The 18,611-nt window shown below is 42.4% G+C and overlaps 1 protein-coding gene across 1 annotated transcript in view; it reads right to left on the bottom strand.

Moving 5' to 3' along the window:
• Positions 1 to 11,224: 11,224 nt before the first annotated feature.
• The window catches only part of LOC120313158 (cytochrome P450 20A1), a 34,872-nt gene continuing 27,485 nt past the window's right edge, over positions 11,225 to 18,611 (bottom strand). The window contains exons 10-13 of the mRNA XM_039354734.1: positions 17,892 to 18,003; positions 16,139 to 16,203; positions 14,256 to 14,345; positions 11,225 to 13,839 (exon numbers count right to left, since the gene is read on the bottom strand). Coding sequence (XP_039210668.1) covers positions 13,677 to 13,839; positions 14,256 to 14,345; positions 16,139 to 16,203; positions 17,892 to 18,003 — 430 coding nt within the window. The 3' untranslated portion in view covers positions 11,225 to 13,676. The remainder of the gene's footprint in view (positions 13,840 to 14,255; positions 14,346 to 16,138; positions 16,204 to 17,891; positions 18,004 to 18,611) is intronic.

Raw genomic sequence — 18,611 nt, 5'->3', positions numbered from 1 at the left:
TGATTACATTTTTTGTTGTTGTAGCAGCAGCAGAAACATTGTTTTTTTATTTTAAAAAATCAGAAAGCACTGCTAACAGATCACATATTTTTAAATGAAAAAAAAACAACAAACCACAGGCATTGTAACTAGATTATTCAGCACTGAAAAATGGATGCTTATATTGCTAAGCAAATTATGAGTCATAAATTTCAGAAACATTCCATGCAGTGCCAGAATAATTGAATGCTGCAGCACTGGAGAGAAACTTTGCATTTATACCTTCAGTTACTATCAGCCCCTTACAGATTGCTATCAGTTTCCAGGGTCAGTGATATATTTGTACTAAAAAAAAAAAATGCACAAATGCCTAGCATATCTGTGTTTAACTCGATCTGCAATACTCAGATGAGATCTTCCTGTATTTAAAAGATTATCTATAGGCTGGCTGACTGACCTTGTCAGGGCTTGGAAGCTAAGCAGGATTGAGCCTAATAAAGAGTTTGAGAGTACACCCCCAGGGAAAACCAGGTTAGAGTTGGAGATTGAAAAAACACTCTGAATGAAAACAATGCTTCATCATTTCCAAGAAAACCCCAAAGATATATCCACAGTCACACAAAATCCTTCCATTTTAAATCAAATTTTATTTTTATAGGATTAATCAATATTTTGCTGGAAATAGCTTGGATCTTTTACTTATCCCAGCAAAAGCTTCTCCTGAGCACAATTTTTTTTTAAAAAGCACTGGGAATTGCTTTAATAACTTGCAGTTCTCCCTCACCCACCCACCCACATTATCTAAGTCTTGTCTACTGTAATATGATGATCCTTCAAGATTTTGTCTGCACCAAATTTAAATGAACCAGGGAGAGGCGCAGGCATTATGGGTGGATTACAGATGGCCTGGCATTCATGGACATTGTGTTGCATTGCTAATCCCTATTTATAAGATCTATTTTTTATTTTCATTGTAGGCCAATTGAAACAGAGGCTTTTAAAGGTGGTCAAAGGTCTGTGTAGATGGCAATCACTGTATGATCTTGAGAAATTAGTTCCACAACTGTTATGTCCCGAGCCTTTGCAAACGGCTCGGGCGTTTGCAGGCAGTCCCGGGCAGGTGCAAAGCTGCCCGGGACCAGACAGGCTGTCGCCAGCGCCGTGCGCATGCGCGGGTGCTGGCGCGGGAAAAGTAACCCATTTACCCGGGAGTTGCCTATATAAGAGGCTGCGAGGCGTTTGGGCGAGGCTGAAGCCATCTTCCTGTAAGCTGAACGCTGAATAAAAGAAACTGAGAACTCCAGCTGCTTCTCGTGTCTGTTTTCCCGCCACAAGGACGCAACACTGGCGACGAGGTGGGATGCCTTGCACTACCTGGAAAGGAAGAAGTGTAAGCTTACCCGAGGAGTCCTGAGCGGCGGAAGAGGAACGGCGTCGACTCGGCAGCTGCCCGCCAATCCGGTGCGCATTCGGGGGTAGGCTGGCTGATAGACCCGTCTCCTGAAGATCCGAAGATGGCGAAAATCGGAAGGCTTTCGGAATTCGACGTCTCACATCCAGAGCGGTGGGAGTCCTACGTATCCAGAATGGAGAACTACTTCAAGGCAAACCAAGTGAGGGAAGATAGCTTGAAGGCCGCCACCCTGCTTTGCGTTTGCGGCCAAGACGCCTTCGAAATCGCAGAAAATCTTGTAGCACCTGTTCCAGTAGAGTCTGTAAGCTACGCAGACCTGAAGAAGCTGCTGAAAGAGCACTTCCACCCCAAGGTGTCCGTTATCTCATGGCGCCACACCTTCGAGCAGAGGGATCAACGGTCCGGTGAAACAGCCAAGGAATACATCGCCGCGCTACGGAAGGCCGCCAAGCCCTGCGAGTTCAAGGACCTCGAGGAACGACTGAGGGACCGATTCGTGTGCGGGCTAAGGCATCGAGAGCTACAACAGAGACTTTTTGCCAAGGAAGAATTATCCTTCCAAGACGCCTTAAGGGAAGTCACCGCAGAAGAAGCAGCAGGCGGCGCCATCAAAAACATGCGGCCGATCAGAAACAGTGCAGAGGGTGCGTCCGTGCACCAGGAAGACGTCCGACGAAACTCCGAGGAGGATCCGGACGAGGAAGTCGACCGTCTACACCCCGCGAAGGAAGAGAACCAGAAGGGAAGCTCTTCGGCTCTGCTCAAGTGCATCGGCTGTGGAGGTCGCCACAGGAGAACCGACTGCAAGTTCCGCTCCGCTACCTGCCGGGCATGCGGCAAACAAGGGCATATTGCAGCTGTGTGTCTGAGCCGACGAAAGGCACAACCCCAAGAAGAACGCCTGAAAGGTACCAGATTCCCCAGCCAGAATAGGGTAGGGTTTTGCGCTTCGCGAAGAAGCATCTGTAGAACAGGCACACACAAGCCCATGAAGAAAAAGCTGTCACTCAACGTGAAGCTACAAGGGGTTCCATTATCTATGGAACTAGACACAGGGTCTGCCCTGTCCATCATTTCATTGCATACATTTAGGAAGATTTGTTCCAGTAGTGGGTCTAAGGCCAAGTTAAGGCCTTCTGATATTGTATTAACAGATTTTCAGAACGCAAGAGTGTGTGTTAAGGGGGAGGCCACCCTTAACGTGCAATACAAGAGTTTTGAAGGTCCACTAGACTTATTAGTAGTAGGGGGTGAACGAACGAGTCTCATAGGACTCGATTGGTTTGAGGCCCTGGGGATACACGTCACAGGACTCAACAGCTTACAAACACTCGACCTACAGGAAGTCTGCAAAGAATTTGCAGATGTTTTCAGCCCCCAGCTGGGCACATTCAAAGGACCACCTGTGTCCTTAAAGCTAGACCCCACTGTCACTCCCATTAGGATTAAAGCAAGAAGGGTCCCTTTTGCTTTAAAAAGTAAGATTGACACTGAACTAGACAAACTAATCCAACAGGGAATCCTAGAACCTGTTGATTCCAGCCCGTGGGAGACCCCCATTGTCACGCCTCTAAAGGCAAATGGGGACATTCGCATTTGTGCTGATTACAAATGCACACTCAATAAGGCATTGCAGCAACATGCCTATCCTGTTCCTGTGGTCAGTCACATCCTGGCCTCTCTCAAGGGGGGGCGTGTTTTTGCAAAGCTTGACCTAGCTCAAGCATATCAACAGCTGCCTGTTGATGATGATGCTGCCATAGCTCAGACCATTGTGACCCACAGGGGAGCCTTTAAAGTAAAAAGGCTACAGTTTGGAGTAAATGTCGCTCCTGGGATTTTCCAAAGCGTAATGGAAAACACACTACGAGGTATACCAGGGGTCTGCCCCTACTTTGACGATGTCTTGATTGCAGGAGACTCCACACACATTCTAGCTGAAAGACTTAGGGCTGTCCTGTTAAGATTCAGGGAATCAGGCCTCAAGCTCAGAAAAGACAAATGCAAGATCGGGGTGCCTTCTACTGAATTTCTGGGATTCAAAATTGATGCTGCTGGGATTCATCCTGCTGAATCCAAACTAACTGCTATTTTACAAGCACCCAGGCCAAAGTCTAAGGCCGAACTTCAGGCCTTCCTAGGCCTCCTGAATTTCTACAATTCTTTCCTTCCACATAAAGCTAGTGTAGCTGAGCCTCTTCACAGGCTACTAGACAAACAAGCTGTGTGGCTGTGGTCACAAGCACATGAGGCTTGCTTTAAAGAAGTCAAGGCCTTGCTCACTTCTAACAGTGTTCTTGCACATTTCAACGAGTCTCTTCCTGTGTGCATCGCTTGTGATGCATCCCCCTACGGGGTTGGAGCTGTCCTGAGTCACCTCAGGTCTGATGGAACTCAGGTTCCTATTGCATACTACTCCAGAACACTGTCTTCTGCCGAGCGCAACTACGCTCAGATAGACAGGGAGGCTCTGGCTGTTGTTGCTGGAATTAAAAAATTCCACGATTTTCTATATGGCAGGCATTTCACGGTCTTCACTGACCATAAGCCTCTGCTGGGACTGTTTACCACACGTAAGCAGACTCCCCACATCATTTCCCCTAGAATGCTTAGGTGGTCTATTTTCTTGTCTGCATATGATTTTTCATTACTCCACAAGCCTGGGAAAGAAATGGGCCATGCTGATGGCCTCAGTAGGTTGCCTCTGCCAGTAGTAGAAGCTGACCCCGCGCCAGCTGTCAACATTCTATCAATCCAAGCCTTGCCCGAGCTCCCTCTTAGTGCCAGGGATGTTACCGCTGAAACAGGTACAGATCACACACTTTCACGTGTCCGCTCCTGGGTCCTGTCCGGGTGGCCTGAGCACTGCCCTAGTCCTGAGTTTCAGAGTTTCTGGTCCAAAAGAAACGAACTGTCCCTTTCTCAGGGTTGTCTGCTTTGGGGAAACAGAGTTGTCATTCCCACCTCAATGAGGACTAGGGTCTTAGAATCCCTCCACGAGGGTCATCCTGGCATTGTCCGTATGAAGGCTCTTGCACGAAGCCACTTGTGGTGGCCTGCTTTAGATAAAGATATTGAGGCTAAGGTGCACGCATGCCACCTCTGCCAACGATCTCGCCCAGAGATGCCCCAAGCTCCTGTGCATAGATGGGAGGAAACACAGTCCCCATGGTCTAGGGTGCACATTGACTACGCTGGGCCCTTTCAGGGCCAGTTCTTCTTGGTCCTTGTTGACAGCCATTCAAAATGGCTTGAGGTTGTGCCTGTCTCATCCACCACCACTGCAAAGACTATTCAGGTACTGAGGGGGATTTTTGCTGCACACGGGCTGCCAGATGTCATCGTGTCCGACAACGGCCCTCAATTCACCTCCTCCGAATTCCAAGCTTTCTTACAGGCAAACCTGATTCGTCATGCCACGTCTGCGCCTTTTCACCCGTCCACCAACGGTATGGCGGAACGCATGGTGCGCATCGCAAAGGACGCCTTGAAGAGACTCACCTACGGGGACTGGCATCACAGGTTGGCTGACTTTCTCCTTTCTTATCGCACCACACCGTCCACTTCTACAGGGAGAAGTCCAGCTGAACTTCGTTGGGGGCGCCAACTTACTACTAGACTTGACCGGTTGCATCCGGACAGACTGCCTTCATCTACCTCACATCCTAGGGCACCTAGACGACTACTTGTGGGTGCCCCGGTTTGGGCTCGCAATTACGGGCCTGGTCATACATGGGTCCCCGCTTCTGTGTCCAGGATCACAGGTCCTCTCTCCTACGAGGTTGCCTGGACAACGGTCGTGTCCTACGTCGGCACATCGACCAACTTCGCTCTAGGCGAGACTTTTCTGCTGAGACTCCTGGGTCTTTTCCAGGGGGGGAGGGGGACCCTTTGGAGCAAAGGGAAGGGCACGAGCTGCTGCCCATCTCCACTGAGGGAGCCACAAACGGCCCATCCCAGGGTTCCGCGAGAGCTCCGAACAAGAATTCCATGAGCTTACCTAACTACCAGGCATCCACGCCTACTCCAGCCAGGGAGTCACCCCGGGGGCATACTCACGTTCCACACACGTCACACAGCACTCCAGTCACGGAGGATACCCGGGGGCATCCCAACAAATCATTCCCCGCAAGAGAGCTGGCACACAATCCCAAGGTTGGCCTGACCTTACCCCAAATCCTACAGGGGGTCAAACATACACAGAGCTAGTCGAGGAACCAAGTCCCGACTACAACAACCCTAGCACAAATCAGGGAACACCTGAGTTTTGGGAAAGTACAGAAACCCACACGAGCCCGAGCACAGAATGGGGTTCAGGGAATGGACAGCCTCCTGACAGGTCTTGGACTGACCTAGGAGGTTCTACAGAGACGCCCAGCAGCGGCTATCACTTCAAGGGGCCTGAGGGTCTACAGCTAGGTAGGTCAACCAGGTCACAAAGTAACAGAAGCCCTGGCCTGACGAGCCCGGTGGGCAAGCAAGCAGGCCAGGCATCGGGGCACAGTCCTTGGAAGACACCAGGGCACAATAGAGAGAACAGGCTCACGCCTCCCTCCAGTCAGGGGACTTATGCCAGTAACCCACAGCTAAGAAGGTCACAGAGAGCAAAGAAATCTCCTAAGTACCTAGAAGACTACATAACATTGCTGGCAAGGCAAAGGCCAGTAAACAGTGGGAGCACTGGGGAGCAAAATGTCATATAAAATAAATGTTGTATGTTGGTAGTAGTTTTAGCCCGGGGGAAAGGGGTGTTATGTCCCGAGCCTTTGCAAACGGCTCGGGCGTTTGCAGGCAGTCCCGGGCAGGTGCAAAGCTGCCCGGGACCAGACAGGCTGTCGCCAGCGCCGTGCGCATGCGCGGGTGCTGGCGCGGGAAAAGTAACCCATTTACCCGGGAGTTGCCTATATAAGAGGCTGCGAGGCGTTTGGGCGAGGCTGAAGCCATCTTCCTGTAAGCTGAACGCTGAATAAAAGAAACTGAGAACTCCAGCTGCTTCTCGTGTCTGTTTTCCCGCCAAGGACGCAACAACAACCATAGGGCAACCATAGAGAAAGCAATGGCTGTCACAGGAAGGGTCTTCCTGACTATCTTATTTGGTAGAGAGAATCTCCTAAGAGGAGGCTTTCTCTCAGGGGTCTTAGGAAAAAGCCATTTAAGGCTTTCAGAATAGTAAAACCTTACATTAAATGGAAACAAATGGCAACGAGTATAAACATTTCAAAACTGGTATAAAATGGTCTCTCCAGGAGACTCTAGAGATTAATTTTATAATACTTGAAGCTTCCAAGTCATACATAGAGCTTGTTAGGGAAATCAAACCTGGAAGTTTGAGGTTATTATCTATGAAAGACACAAATGGTCTATCAGCCAAAGCTGATCAAAAGTACTCTGACCACAGACTCCACCTGTCCTAAAACCAGTGCTTTTTAATGAATTGATAAATTATCAGGAATTAGGTATGGCTGGGGGAATATCCAAGTTTGCTTGGATATGTGTACTAAAAACAAAGGTTATCAGAACTTGTAGAAGATAGATGAGAAGCCATCTTGGAGTAAAGGGAAACTATTCAATGAAGGTATTCATCTCCTGAAAAAAAAAAGGCTACCAGCATGTTAGGGATAAGAAGAAATGGTAATGAAAATGGAGGTGCCAATATTATAATACCTTTATAAATCAATGGTGTGACTGCATCTGGAATAGTGCAGTTTCAGAGAAGAGCAACTAAGATAATCAGGGAGTTGGAGGAAAGGTTATAATACCGGACACTTTTTAATCTACAAAGCATAGGCAGATTTGGAAGACTTAATGAAGTCAAAGTTGATAAAAATAAGCAATAGGTTTGCAGTGTACAAAATTATGCATGACATGAATACAATACACTATTTCCCCTCCCCAAAATACTAGAAACAAAGATTACTCATTTAATACTGGAGGACAGATAAAAGGAGATTTTTTTTAAAAAAATTAACAACATATAATTAAACTTTGGAATTTGCTACCATGAGATATCCTGGCAACCAGCCTGGCTGGCTTCAAAAAGAGGTTGGGCCAATTCATGGGGATTAATGGCTGTTAGCCTTGAAAGCAGTGGGACTATATCTGAAAGATCTCCTACTAGGAGACTAGTGGATCTCCTTGTATAGAAAATGCCTCTATTAAACAGAAAGGCAACATCCCTTCCTCAGGGGGCAATTAATGATATTTGGCAGGTCCGTTCCCAGATCTTCATGGTATGAAGATATAAGACAGGTTGGGCAAGGATGAAGTGGGAACATAACACTGCCCCCAATAGCCTATTCCAGTGATGGTGAACCTTTTAGAGACTGAGTGCGCAAACTGCAACCCAAAATCCACTTATCGCCAGGTGCCAGGTGGGCATGGCCCACTGGGTGGACGTGGCTGTGGTGGTCATGGCTGTGGTGGTCATGGTCATAGGTGGGTGTAGCCAAGGTGGGCGTGATCACCTCAATGTTGCTCATGGGGAGGGATGCCTATGGGGGACGGGCAGGGTTGGGGGAGATCCAGAGGATCTCTGGCAGGTGGGGTGGTGGGCAGGAGGCTTGTCCTGTGAGGTGAGGTGAGGCAAGGCAGGGCGGGGGTGCCATTGTCACAGGGCAAGGTGAGGCAGGGGCCGGGGCGGCTGCTGCCTGACACCATTGGCCCCTGCACACAGAGGCCAGTGAGCACATGGGTGCCGGGATACATCCAGCCATGTGGGACCTCGGCAAGTTAGCAGGCAGCTGGTTGAAGAGGGATGATTGCCATCTCCAGGGCATGGCGTGCGTGCCCACAGAGAGGGCTCTGAGTGCCACCTCTGGCACGCGTGCCATAGGTTCGCCACCACTGACCTATTCCCATCTCCAGGAATTACAAGATTGTCAGCCCCAGTACATAGGCCAAACCAAAAAATCAACTCCACATGAAGACTAAAACTATTTTTTATCAACTTTGGCTATATTAACACAATCTTTCAAATCTGTCTATGCTTTACTTGCCCCCCCCCCTATATTCATGTGAATTAGGAAGGTGTCTGCCTGAATCTTTTGAACATCACCTTTTCTTGTTTGGGACTTAAGTCATGTTTTCCCCTTGTTATTTTGATAATGGATCTGGCCTATCCCTGTCAGGTTCCTCTTCCTTACTCTCTACATCAGCAGTCCCCACCTTTCTGGCTCTGCGGACCAGCAGCTGCGGGGAGGGGAGCAAGAGGGGATGATTTCATGTACTTGCACCCACGACTTTGTGCGCTTGGCCACTGCTTGTGTGGCCCGATTCCCAATGGACCGCAGATTGGTAGTAGGCTATGGACTGGGGGGGATTGGAGACCCCTGCTCTACATTATCAGATGTGAGACAAATTTTCTCTACCTGTGCTGTAAAGTCTTCTTTGCTGCTTCAGCTCATTGAACCCTTCTAGGTACCATGGGGCTGACTCTAGTGACTTTGAAAGAATGCTGGAGGAAAATGTGTATACAATTCTAATAAGTTCTCTATTCTAAGACTCAATTGAAACATCAGCAGAAGCACTCATAGGAACTCTCCTATAGACAGTCTTTTTTGCTAGATCAGTTGTCATAGTCCTACGTAAGAAAGTCTGTATATCCAATTTTAACCAGACAGTGGCTCATTTATATCAATGGGATCACCCAAAGAAAGAGGCCAAATTGAGTGACTACTGACTATTGGTGTGTGTTAGTTTGTGATCAGTTATTGTGGCTGCTTTAAATTCTAAAGTTTAAAGTTTAAACCTAAGCCACCCCACACAAGCCATAACCAAAATGGATTGAAATAATCCACCAGGAATAATCTAAAATACTCCAGCATCAACCCGTCTTAACTCAGCCTAGTACTGTAATAGTAAGTACATAAGAAGATTTCTAGTCTATCCCATGTTCTAAGTCCTAGTCAACGTAAGTTATATCTCTGTTAGTAGCCTTAGCTCTAACTTGTCAATTAAGGTGGAGTCTCTCTGAAACATTTTTCTCAGATTGCTGAAATGCTTCTTCTGAGATAAGCATTCAAACCTTTGTTCCCCATTTCCCCATAGAGTAAGCCTTTTTGAAACCACCACAATGTAAACATAGTCAGATAGCATGTGTGACATGCTTGAGACTATCTTTTGACTCAATAAGTAGAAATGATGGTAGACACATTGGGAATGTTGAGAACATGTGACGGACGCTTTCACAAAACAGTTGTCACAAAATATCCTCTGAAGTTTTCCTGAGGGCAAACTGATGAGATTGATCCCCTTCTCCATCATTCTTCTTAGGGTGCCCCTCTCTCTACTACCTCTTTTTAAGCTAAGCTTTTTCAAAAATTTTCCTGAGCCGGTAAGCAATATTTTTGCTGCACTTGATTGAAGCTATCAGTCAGTTATATGTATTTTTGAAGAACAACACCTATGAGCCCACAAGCATTCTTGTAAATAAAGATAATGCCAAAAGCTTGTTCTTATAACACTGCAACTTGCAACACACATTGCTGCACAAGTACACACATGCATATTTGTAATATAAATTAAATATCTAAAAGAAATAACAGATAGGGAAGTATGTGCATGTACCACCTGATTTATTCCTAAATTATATGAACAATTTGAAAGAATTATTTCTGAAATACCTTCTAAAAGCCTTCTGGCTATAGCCAACAATATTGTTTGAATTCTAAAGTTATAATATCAACTTTTTAATTATGCCAAATAATAACCACTAACCATTTCTATAAAAAATAACCCACTTAACTGTCAAAACTCAAAGTCAACATTTCTTTTTTTCCCCTCTTTTATGCAGAACTTAAAAACTTTTAACTGGTTTGGTTTTCAATCATTTTGAAAAGATGTGTGTACCCAAAGAAAATTATTTTGGAATATGCAATGAAATGAGAGCCTACGTTGGATGTGAGGGGAAAGTTCGAGAGGTATTGGTGGAAATCTGAGAGATTCAGGTTGTGGGCTATCCTTAACCACGGAAGCTCATTGAGTTGCATAGTTCAACCTTTAAACCCAATTAAACAGTTTATTCATGGAAGGAGGCTGCACTAGTTCATTTACCATTTTAAGGAGGAGGGGGGCTTTGAGACAGTTTTTGATTCCTAGTGACCGCCTGTACTAGTTCCTGCAGTTTTCTTGGCAAGACTTTGGAGATGGTCTCCTTCCTAGAGTTAAATGTGTCTTACTGACCCGAGGTCACACAGCTGGCCAGGGCACTCTTCCAATTTCTAGCCTAATGCCTTAACCACTGCACCAAATTAGCTCTCATTAAGGGGTTATAGTACTGCACATTTGAAGTCTGTTCCTTAAGGCAAGCACTTCTGTTGCAAAAATACACATTTCCCCAAATCTCGATACTTTGTTATTTTGAAATGAGTGGATCATTGAGCAAAACATGGTTTGGTTGCCTGCAGACTTCTCAACATGTCATTTCATGCTCCAGAAATGCAATGCAGTCTTCTGGCCCTGTTTAGTCTACAACTTGTTTTCATTTCCCATCGTTCATTTTGTGTATAAACCTTAATGTTGAATAGCCCTTGGCATTATCTAGTGTTACCCCTAAATGCATGTTTAATGGTGGGGCAATGGAGATTGGATTAATCCCCATTTTATTTGCATAAATTGATTCTATTACCAATACTTAGTGCATCTTCTTGGTATTGAGCAAGAGCATTCCCTTCTTGATATTATTTCCGGAAGTACACATGATATCATATTTCCAGTAAAATCTTGTCTCCAGAGTTGCACGATTCCAAAATTCTTATGGCATTCTGAAACCAAGCTTATATTAAGCATAACACTTACCAAGTATTTTGTGGACATTTGTTGAAAAACTATAAATCAGAAGTTAAGACAAAATTTATTTTTGGTAATTATATAACATTTTTACCCAAGCCGCTTTAAAACCAACTGTGCTAATTAGAGAGCATTATATAGTTTAGTGTCCAATCCTCACTGGCATTTTTTAGCAAGCAAGAGCTTTTATTTCCCTACTTTCATCCCATGCCTGCTTCTAATTTCATACCTACATGAACATCCAAATAATTGGTTTCTCAGTGAGCCTTGTTTTAACATCATTCTTTTTAGAGCACCACATTCACTGCAGCAAGACGTTTTGAGGACAGTTTAAGGTAGAATTCTCAATTTTGGATCTCCAGATGATCCAGAGGCCCAGGCAAGTTGTGGCTAATATCTGGACAACTAAAATTGGAAATCATTCGTTGAGGAAGCCTTCTTTTTCATAATATACAACAGCATAAGTAACTATAGTTAATATTTAGTAAAATACAATTCCTCAACAATGTAATAATAGTACTACTATTTATAGAAAAAGCCCATTAAGTTATCCTCTGAGCATGCTAACTTGAATAAGCAAAATTATGTCAAACTATATTTAAAATAAACTTTTTTTAAAGAAACAATCAGAATAACAAAGAAATCTAGGATCAAGTTAGAACAGCAAGACAATAAATCAGAATTTGGATTAATTGAATGCAAGAAAAAGAATCCACATTTGATACTGATGGGTAAAACAGAAAGTAAATCTATTTCATCCACAACTTTCAGATAGTCCCACATTTCTACTTCATGAGCTTTGAATGATGGCAAATAAGAACAGGATTTTACTAAACAGGATGTCTAAGATAATGTTGGTGTATTTACTTGGGCTATACTGTTGTACAACAAGATCTCCTTGGCAAGAACCTTAAAAAAACTTTCAAGACCAGTCCATTGTCTACTTGCACCCTCACCCCATGAATTCCTTCCAGAAAAAGTTAAAATATATGGCTATTGAACTATACAGTTCTGATGTATATTACTTTTATCATTCTGCAAAGTAATCTAATTAAATGTGGACTTCAGAATATTAGAGAATGGCTATGCTGGAAAATACTTGAAGATTAACTTCTCTCATTTTACACCCATACAAAAAAGGAAGATCTATCCAAGCACTCACCTACACACATCTTCACTTTTCATACATGCAGTCTGTCCAGAGAAAGATAAGTGTCAAATAAGCTCCCCTCCCCCTACAAATTTAAAGCATGGTTTTATAAAATAACAAATATGACTCCCCACCAAACATAAGTTGAATCGTACATTCTAAGAGAAAGCAAAACCCCCAGGTTGCTATTCCAAACTATTGCCCTGTACAGTCAATTTACTGATTTTGGTTTTTCTATATTATAGTTTACTATTTAAACAGTAGGTAAGATTGCTATTAAATTCAGCAGTAGGAAAGGCAGAGTGACAGCACTGCTCTATAAAAAAGGTATAGATGAATGTGAAACTCCCCTTGGAAAAACTGACAAATAATATGTTAATTCTCATAATTACACATAAAGACTACTTTAGATCGTTTTGATCAAAGCTGTTGCTAAAAAAAAACATAATGCACTGGCAGTGCAATTGTTTCAACACTTATGTAGCAAAGGAAAGAAAGAACAAAAAAATAGCATGCCATCTTTCCCATCTATCAAGACAAGCCCAGATTTTTTTTTTTTAAAAAAAAAAGAAAGATGCATTGAGTCTAGAATGAGCAGTGCTAATTTTGTTCCAGCTCCCCACCCCAAATGTCACCTTGGCCTCAAAATTAACTGTGACTTCCTCCCATTAAAAACAAAGACGATTTACCATGTTCAGTGTTTTTAATCCTTTTTTTTCTTTGTATTTAATAAAAACTATTTAAAAAAAAAACCAATGGAATATTTGTTAAGTTGCACTGCCAATAAACTGCTCCCATTATTGGTAGTGGGTTGCAGTTATGACTAACATTTTTACCCAAGCCTGATAGAAAGAAAGAGAAATAATCAACTGACACAGGAATGTTTCTTAATTGAAGTGTGCTTCCGCCACTTTTATTGAACTGCATGAATCCATTCCTCATATTGGATCTTAATTTAGAGCAATGGTTCACCTTTAGTTTTTTCTCTGCTATAACTCAAAACTTGAGTGATACTTCATTTAAAAATAGGTTTTAAAAAAGCTCCTATATCCAAATGCACAGCGCATTTCCACAATGTGACTGCTTACACTTGGTTTTTATGGCTGAGGACCCCTAGGTCAGAATATGTGACTTCTTGCTGCTCTGGTTAATGGAAAATGAGGGGCAAATTAATCATTGCCTCACAAGGTCCAGTTTTCCCATTAATCCTACAGATTTGTTTATAGGATCCAAGGAATTTTTTATGAAGGAAGGAAAATATTTTAGGCTAAGAATGCCTTACGACGACTCAAAGGAAGCACTGGAAGATGGGTCAGTAGTGCAAAATGGTTCTTCTCCCCAACAATTTCACTCCTCTCCTTTGTTCCTCCTGGATATGGTTATCCATGCTTCTTCCTTGGGTGATGTAACCAGTTCATACTTCGTGTCAATGACTTGGCCTTCCACAGGCTGCAGGTGGAGTTTCCTCACAATCACGCTCAGAAGAACCGTGGCAACAGTATAGGCAAACCTAGCCATGAAAAAAAGATCGGTCAAATATTTGGAATTCATAGTTAAAGGGAAAAAAAAAGATACACATGGAAGGAACCCCCTTCTTGGGTTTGTCCTACTGCAGGCATCTGAATCCTTCCAAAAAATTCTGATACAGTAGATCAGCCACCCTTTGGACAGTGTGGAATGAGAAGCTAAGGAAGAAGGGATGGGTGTTTTTGACTCATTTGGGAGATTTTCCTCCTGCCAGAGTAACCTCTGGATGCTTTCCTAGAAGATCTCCAAGACCTTATTATTCTATGTTCTATTTTCTAAGTACATCAAAAGAGGCTTTTTACAAATCTCAGCAACGAGAAAAATAGAGTATTGCTTCCCCCCTCCATTTAGAGCACATCCCCCCCCCTTTTTAAAAAAAATAGTATTATTTTCTCTCACCTCAGTTCAGGGCATTCCTGACTTCCTGAAAAACCCAGGAGAGAGAAGTTTTTTACAGCAGCTTCATCACTGAATCTATCCGGATCAAATCTATCAAAAAGAAAAGAAAAAGATCAAAAGGGAATCGGCAATTAAGAAGCTCTTCAGCAGAGAATACCCCAGGCCGCCTGGATCCACCCAGTGTACATTTTGTGATTTGGCACAATTTGGTGAGAGACAGAGCTGCCATCTCTTTCCCTTTTCCTCCTTTCTTTCTTCGCTGCCTGCACCAGGCCGCCTCCATTTTTCTCAATCCAGCTGGCCTGCAAGCAAATGTGTGCTCAGCAGTGGATGATTCATTAGAAAGAAAAGCATGTTTCACATTCAGCTTGGGGAGGAGAGGTAAACAAGCAATTATCCAGCCTTGCCTAAAACTAACAGTAGGATTTTCATAATGAAAGGATTGACAAAGCAACCAAAAGGACGCCTGGTTATTTATTTTCACACAACTACCCCCCACCCTGCAATATTTATTAAATCTATAGTATAGCACATGTGTTTTTTTCATTAAGTTGATATTTCATTGGGCAATAAATCTTCTATTGTTCAACCCTTCAGCTGTCTGTTGGCTGTACCTTATCATGTTCCCTTAAAAGGCCAACCATATTCTGCAGGGAAATAGCAAAGTCTGGAAAAGCTGTTTTGTTCGATGTATCCCTTAATTTGTTTTAATTAGCAAAGTTAAAAAAAAGTTGGATTGTAAATGTTGGGAAATGGCGACGCCTGGTTGATGCTCATATAGCTTTTTTTGGAGGAGGGGGTAATCGGACCTCTCTGAACTCATCCCCTAACCTAAACAAAATGTGTTTGATGTGGAATGAAAACTACATTTGTCTAAGCAGTGGCGAAGAATTAATGATATGTACACAGAGATGACCCGAAACAACTTTCTGGGAGTCAGAGGAGATCCTGTACTTTATCACCACCTGTAGTGAGTGTGAGAAATGCTGCAGTACCCAACATTAGCTGCAGAGGCTAAATTCAGGATTATTTGCAAAGATTAAACCCAGGATACATAGACCCAACTGCAATCCGGTGGTTCCAAGTATCACATTAAAAACAAAATAATTGTTTTTTTAACATTTGACACTCAGCATACTCAGCTTGGCTTCTCTACCTTTCCATTCCAGAGGGCTATTTATTTTCCTTGAACTAATAATGAAAGTATATCCTGTTAATGGAAACAGAATCCTTTGGGAAATGGCTCTTCTGCTCCCCCCCCCAAATAATGGTTCAGTTTCCAGAGCCAGATTTATTTATTTTTAAAAGCGATTTGGTTAATTTTGTTTCAATCAATTCAATTATTTTCCTCTTGGATTCTTTTCCTCTTGGATTCAAAATGAATGTCTCTATTTCAGCTCCCCAATCCTGCTGGATGAAATTAAAGGTTGCCATTTGGAAGCACATTTTCTTTTACTCTGTGGAATTCAAATTTTGTGGCCAAAATTATTCTTCTGTGGCCATTTCGGAAAATAACAACATAAAGCTTTTGATGGGTGTCCTCTGTTCTTGTAAACTGCAATGGCAATTTTTATTTTCTAAAATAGACAAACTGCATTTGCCATATAAAATTATGAACCTCCTAAAATCTTTTGCTGAGAAAATAATGCATCTAGACAATTCTACTTTTTTATCTGCTTGGTTTTTTTTTTACATGCACTTTGTGGTGGTTGTTTTTGAATCAAAATGAAATTCTACACCTACATTTTAAATGGAGGATCCCACAAACCATGTGTCGTGATATAGGACCACTATTCATATAGTACCAAGAGACATAATTTAGCAGGAGAAAAAATGAATCCACATTAAGAAACATTATAATCTAAGTTTTCTATGTTCCATACTTGTAGGGCAACGGCCAGACTGAGCTGTCCTGCAAGACCACACCAAGAGCATATAAAACAAGAGTCTGTAAGAGAATTTAAAAAGCATTATATTAGCCCATTGACATGCACAACATTATCACATTGCATACACAAACTAGTAGACTATTATGTGCATTAATAGCTGTATAAATACATAACAGAAATATATTTTCTTTGCTTTAACTTCAGTTTAGATCCTTAATGCAAAACTAATTCAATCTGCAAGAAGAGAAGAGATCGGGGACAAAAAAAGGTGACAGCAGCCAAGTACCACGTAACCTCTAAGAAAAATTTCCTTTGCGTGAAACAGTATCACAATGACAGCATTTCAAGAAAAGATGGACCATAATGGTTCCAAATGAGTATGTGTGTAATCATCTATAGCAATCATTGCATTTTACAAGAGGAAAAAGAAAGTGACAGAAGCGATAGAAACCAAAAGTTTTTTCTAGCTTTGTGCTTGAAATCAGCTCCTTTCACTACTTTCACAGAAGCCTGATGTCTGATAATCTCACCTTGAAGAACTTAAGGATAAAGTCACAATTGTGTTTATTAGGATGATGAAGATATGCTAGAACTGATGTCCAAGTAAATATGGCAAAAATATCACAATGGTGATATTTTTGTTGGAAATGGCACAAGCAAGAATAGACTATTTATATTTTATTAATCAAAACTCCTTACTAATTTGGAGCAAAAGGTTACCCCAAGAACTACCTTTTCCTTTACTTAAATGAATAAAGTGATTATAGCAAGCCTCAATAAGATTTCATACATTTATTCTATTCTCTAAGCATCTTCCCCAAGTACTTTATGAACAACTAAAAGAGCCATCTCTCCTCATTCTAATGAAACAAATGTGTTACCTTGTGGCCTTGTGCTATAACTCAGCACAGAGCATCATAAATTTTACTAACTATTAATAGCATTCCTACTAAGTTATTCAGTTTAACAAACAGCTATGAATGAATCCTTCATCTTCATATATACCCAAATCTATTTGCATTCTGTCTTTGTTACGTTTGCAAATAATTCAAGGCAGTGAACATATCCAGCACACCTTCCTCTTCCTGTTTGCCCGTAACAATGACCCTGTGAGGTGGGTTGGGCTGAGAGAGAGTAACTGGCCCAAGGCCACCCAGGTGGCTTTCATAGCTAAGACAGGACTAAAACTCACTGTGTCTGGCTTTCAAGCCGATGCCTTAACCACTACACCGAGCTGGCTCTCATGATCATGATCCGGTTGTTCTCAATTAAGAACATTATTGCTATTCTACTTAGAGGAAAAGGAAAACTTTGCTTAATTGGCCCTTTCCTGGCTTAATTAGGTTCACAAACACACAGACACAAAAAGCATCTGAATGAATGAACAAAATTCTCAGTCATATAATGGTTTATTAAACAAAAAATGCATTTGAATGCATTTTGGTTGTTTAACTATTGTGTTTGGTTGCCATTTTATATATTGGGTAGAGTTTTAAAAAAATATGTGGTTATTTGGAGGATTTATTCTTCGTTGTTGTTGTTTTTTTGCTGTACATCATTTGGAGTCACATTGCCTTACCAATCCAATCCGTCAATCAATGTTCTTTGAATCAGCTCATTGAAAAAAAGAATTCAGTGTTTTGGTTTACCTGTCCACTAATGTGCCTCTCTTAAAAAAACAAAGTAACATCTCTTTCTAGGAAGTTTAACCAAAATTGAAGATCAGAGCACCAGCTTCCAATCCTACCTCCTTGGGAATCAGATGCTGATCAACTCTGCCTTCCAGCTCCTGAAGCCGGGCAGCAATTGGTGTTAGTTTTGCTGTCCTCACTGTCTCATTCAAAACCTGCCGGCAATACCTGCAAGCACAACATTTCCAAGGTTTTCATTTGATTAAAAAAGATTCCTAAAACACACACATTCCTACAACCTCCAGAGACAGTATTTCAAACAAGAGTCAGATTAATGAACATTTAATCCCGTCATGGCATAACGTGTGTTACAATACAGTAATGAGTTCTTGGATGAATTACATGCCACTTGGCTACAGCTCTCCACTTTAATATTCCCAATTTTATTCTGTTTCTTGAAGCTCAAATGGCTGCTTGTTGGCTGAGACACTTCTTCTCCACCCCGGGCAAATTACACTTCTCTTCCATCTCTGTTCCAAATCAAAGTGCAGTGCCATTCATAGATCACTTAGATCTCAGTACCCCTTTTAACTACTAGAATTTTCTTCTGTTTTAAAATGCTTAGCATAGTTTTACAAATAAAGGAAACCTACAATGGGGTGGGGGAGGGGAATATCCCAGAAAATTCCACTCTTTCATGTACGTGCCTTGGCCTCGTCCATTTTGCATCATTGTTCTGCCTATTGTTGCCCTCAAAAATCCATGTATTGCCCCATCTGCTGTGTACAGGATATAAAATACCGGCAGTCCTTGACTTACAATAGTTTATTTAGTGA

The sequence above is a fragment of the Crotalus tigris genome, unplaced genomic scaffold (genome assembly GCF_016545835.1).
Source record: "Crotalus tigris isolate CLP2741 ecotype Arizona unplaced genomic scaffold, ASM1654583v1 scf7180000017568.13789103, whole genome shotgun sequence".
Lineage (NCBI taxonomy): Eukaryota > Metazoa > Chordata > Lepidosauria > Squamata > Viperidae > Crotalus > Crotalus tigris.
Note: the sequence above shows the minus strand (reverse complement) of the source record. Positions and strands in the feature narration are given on the sequence as shown.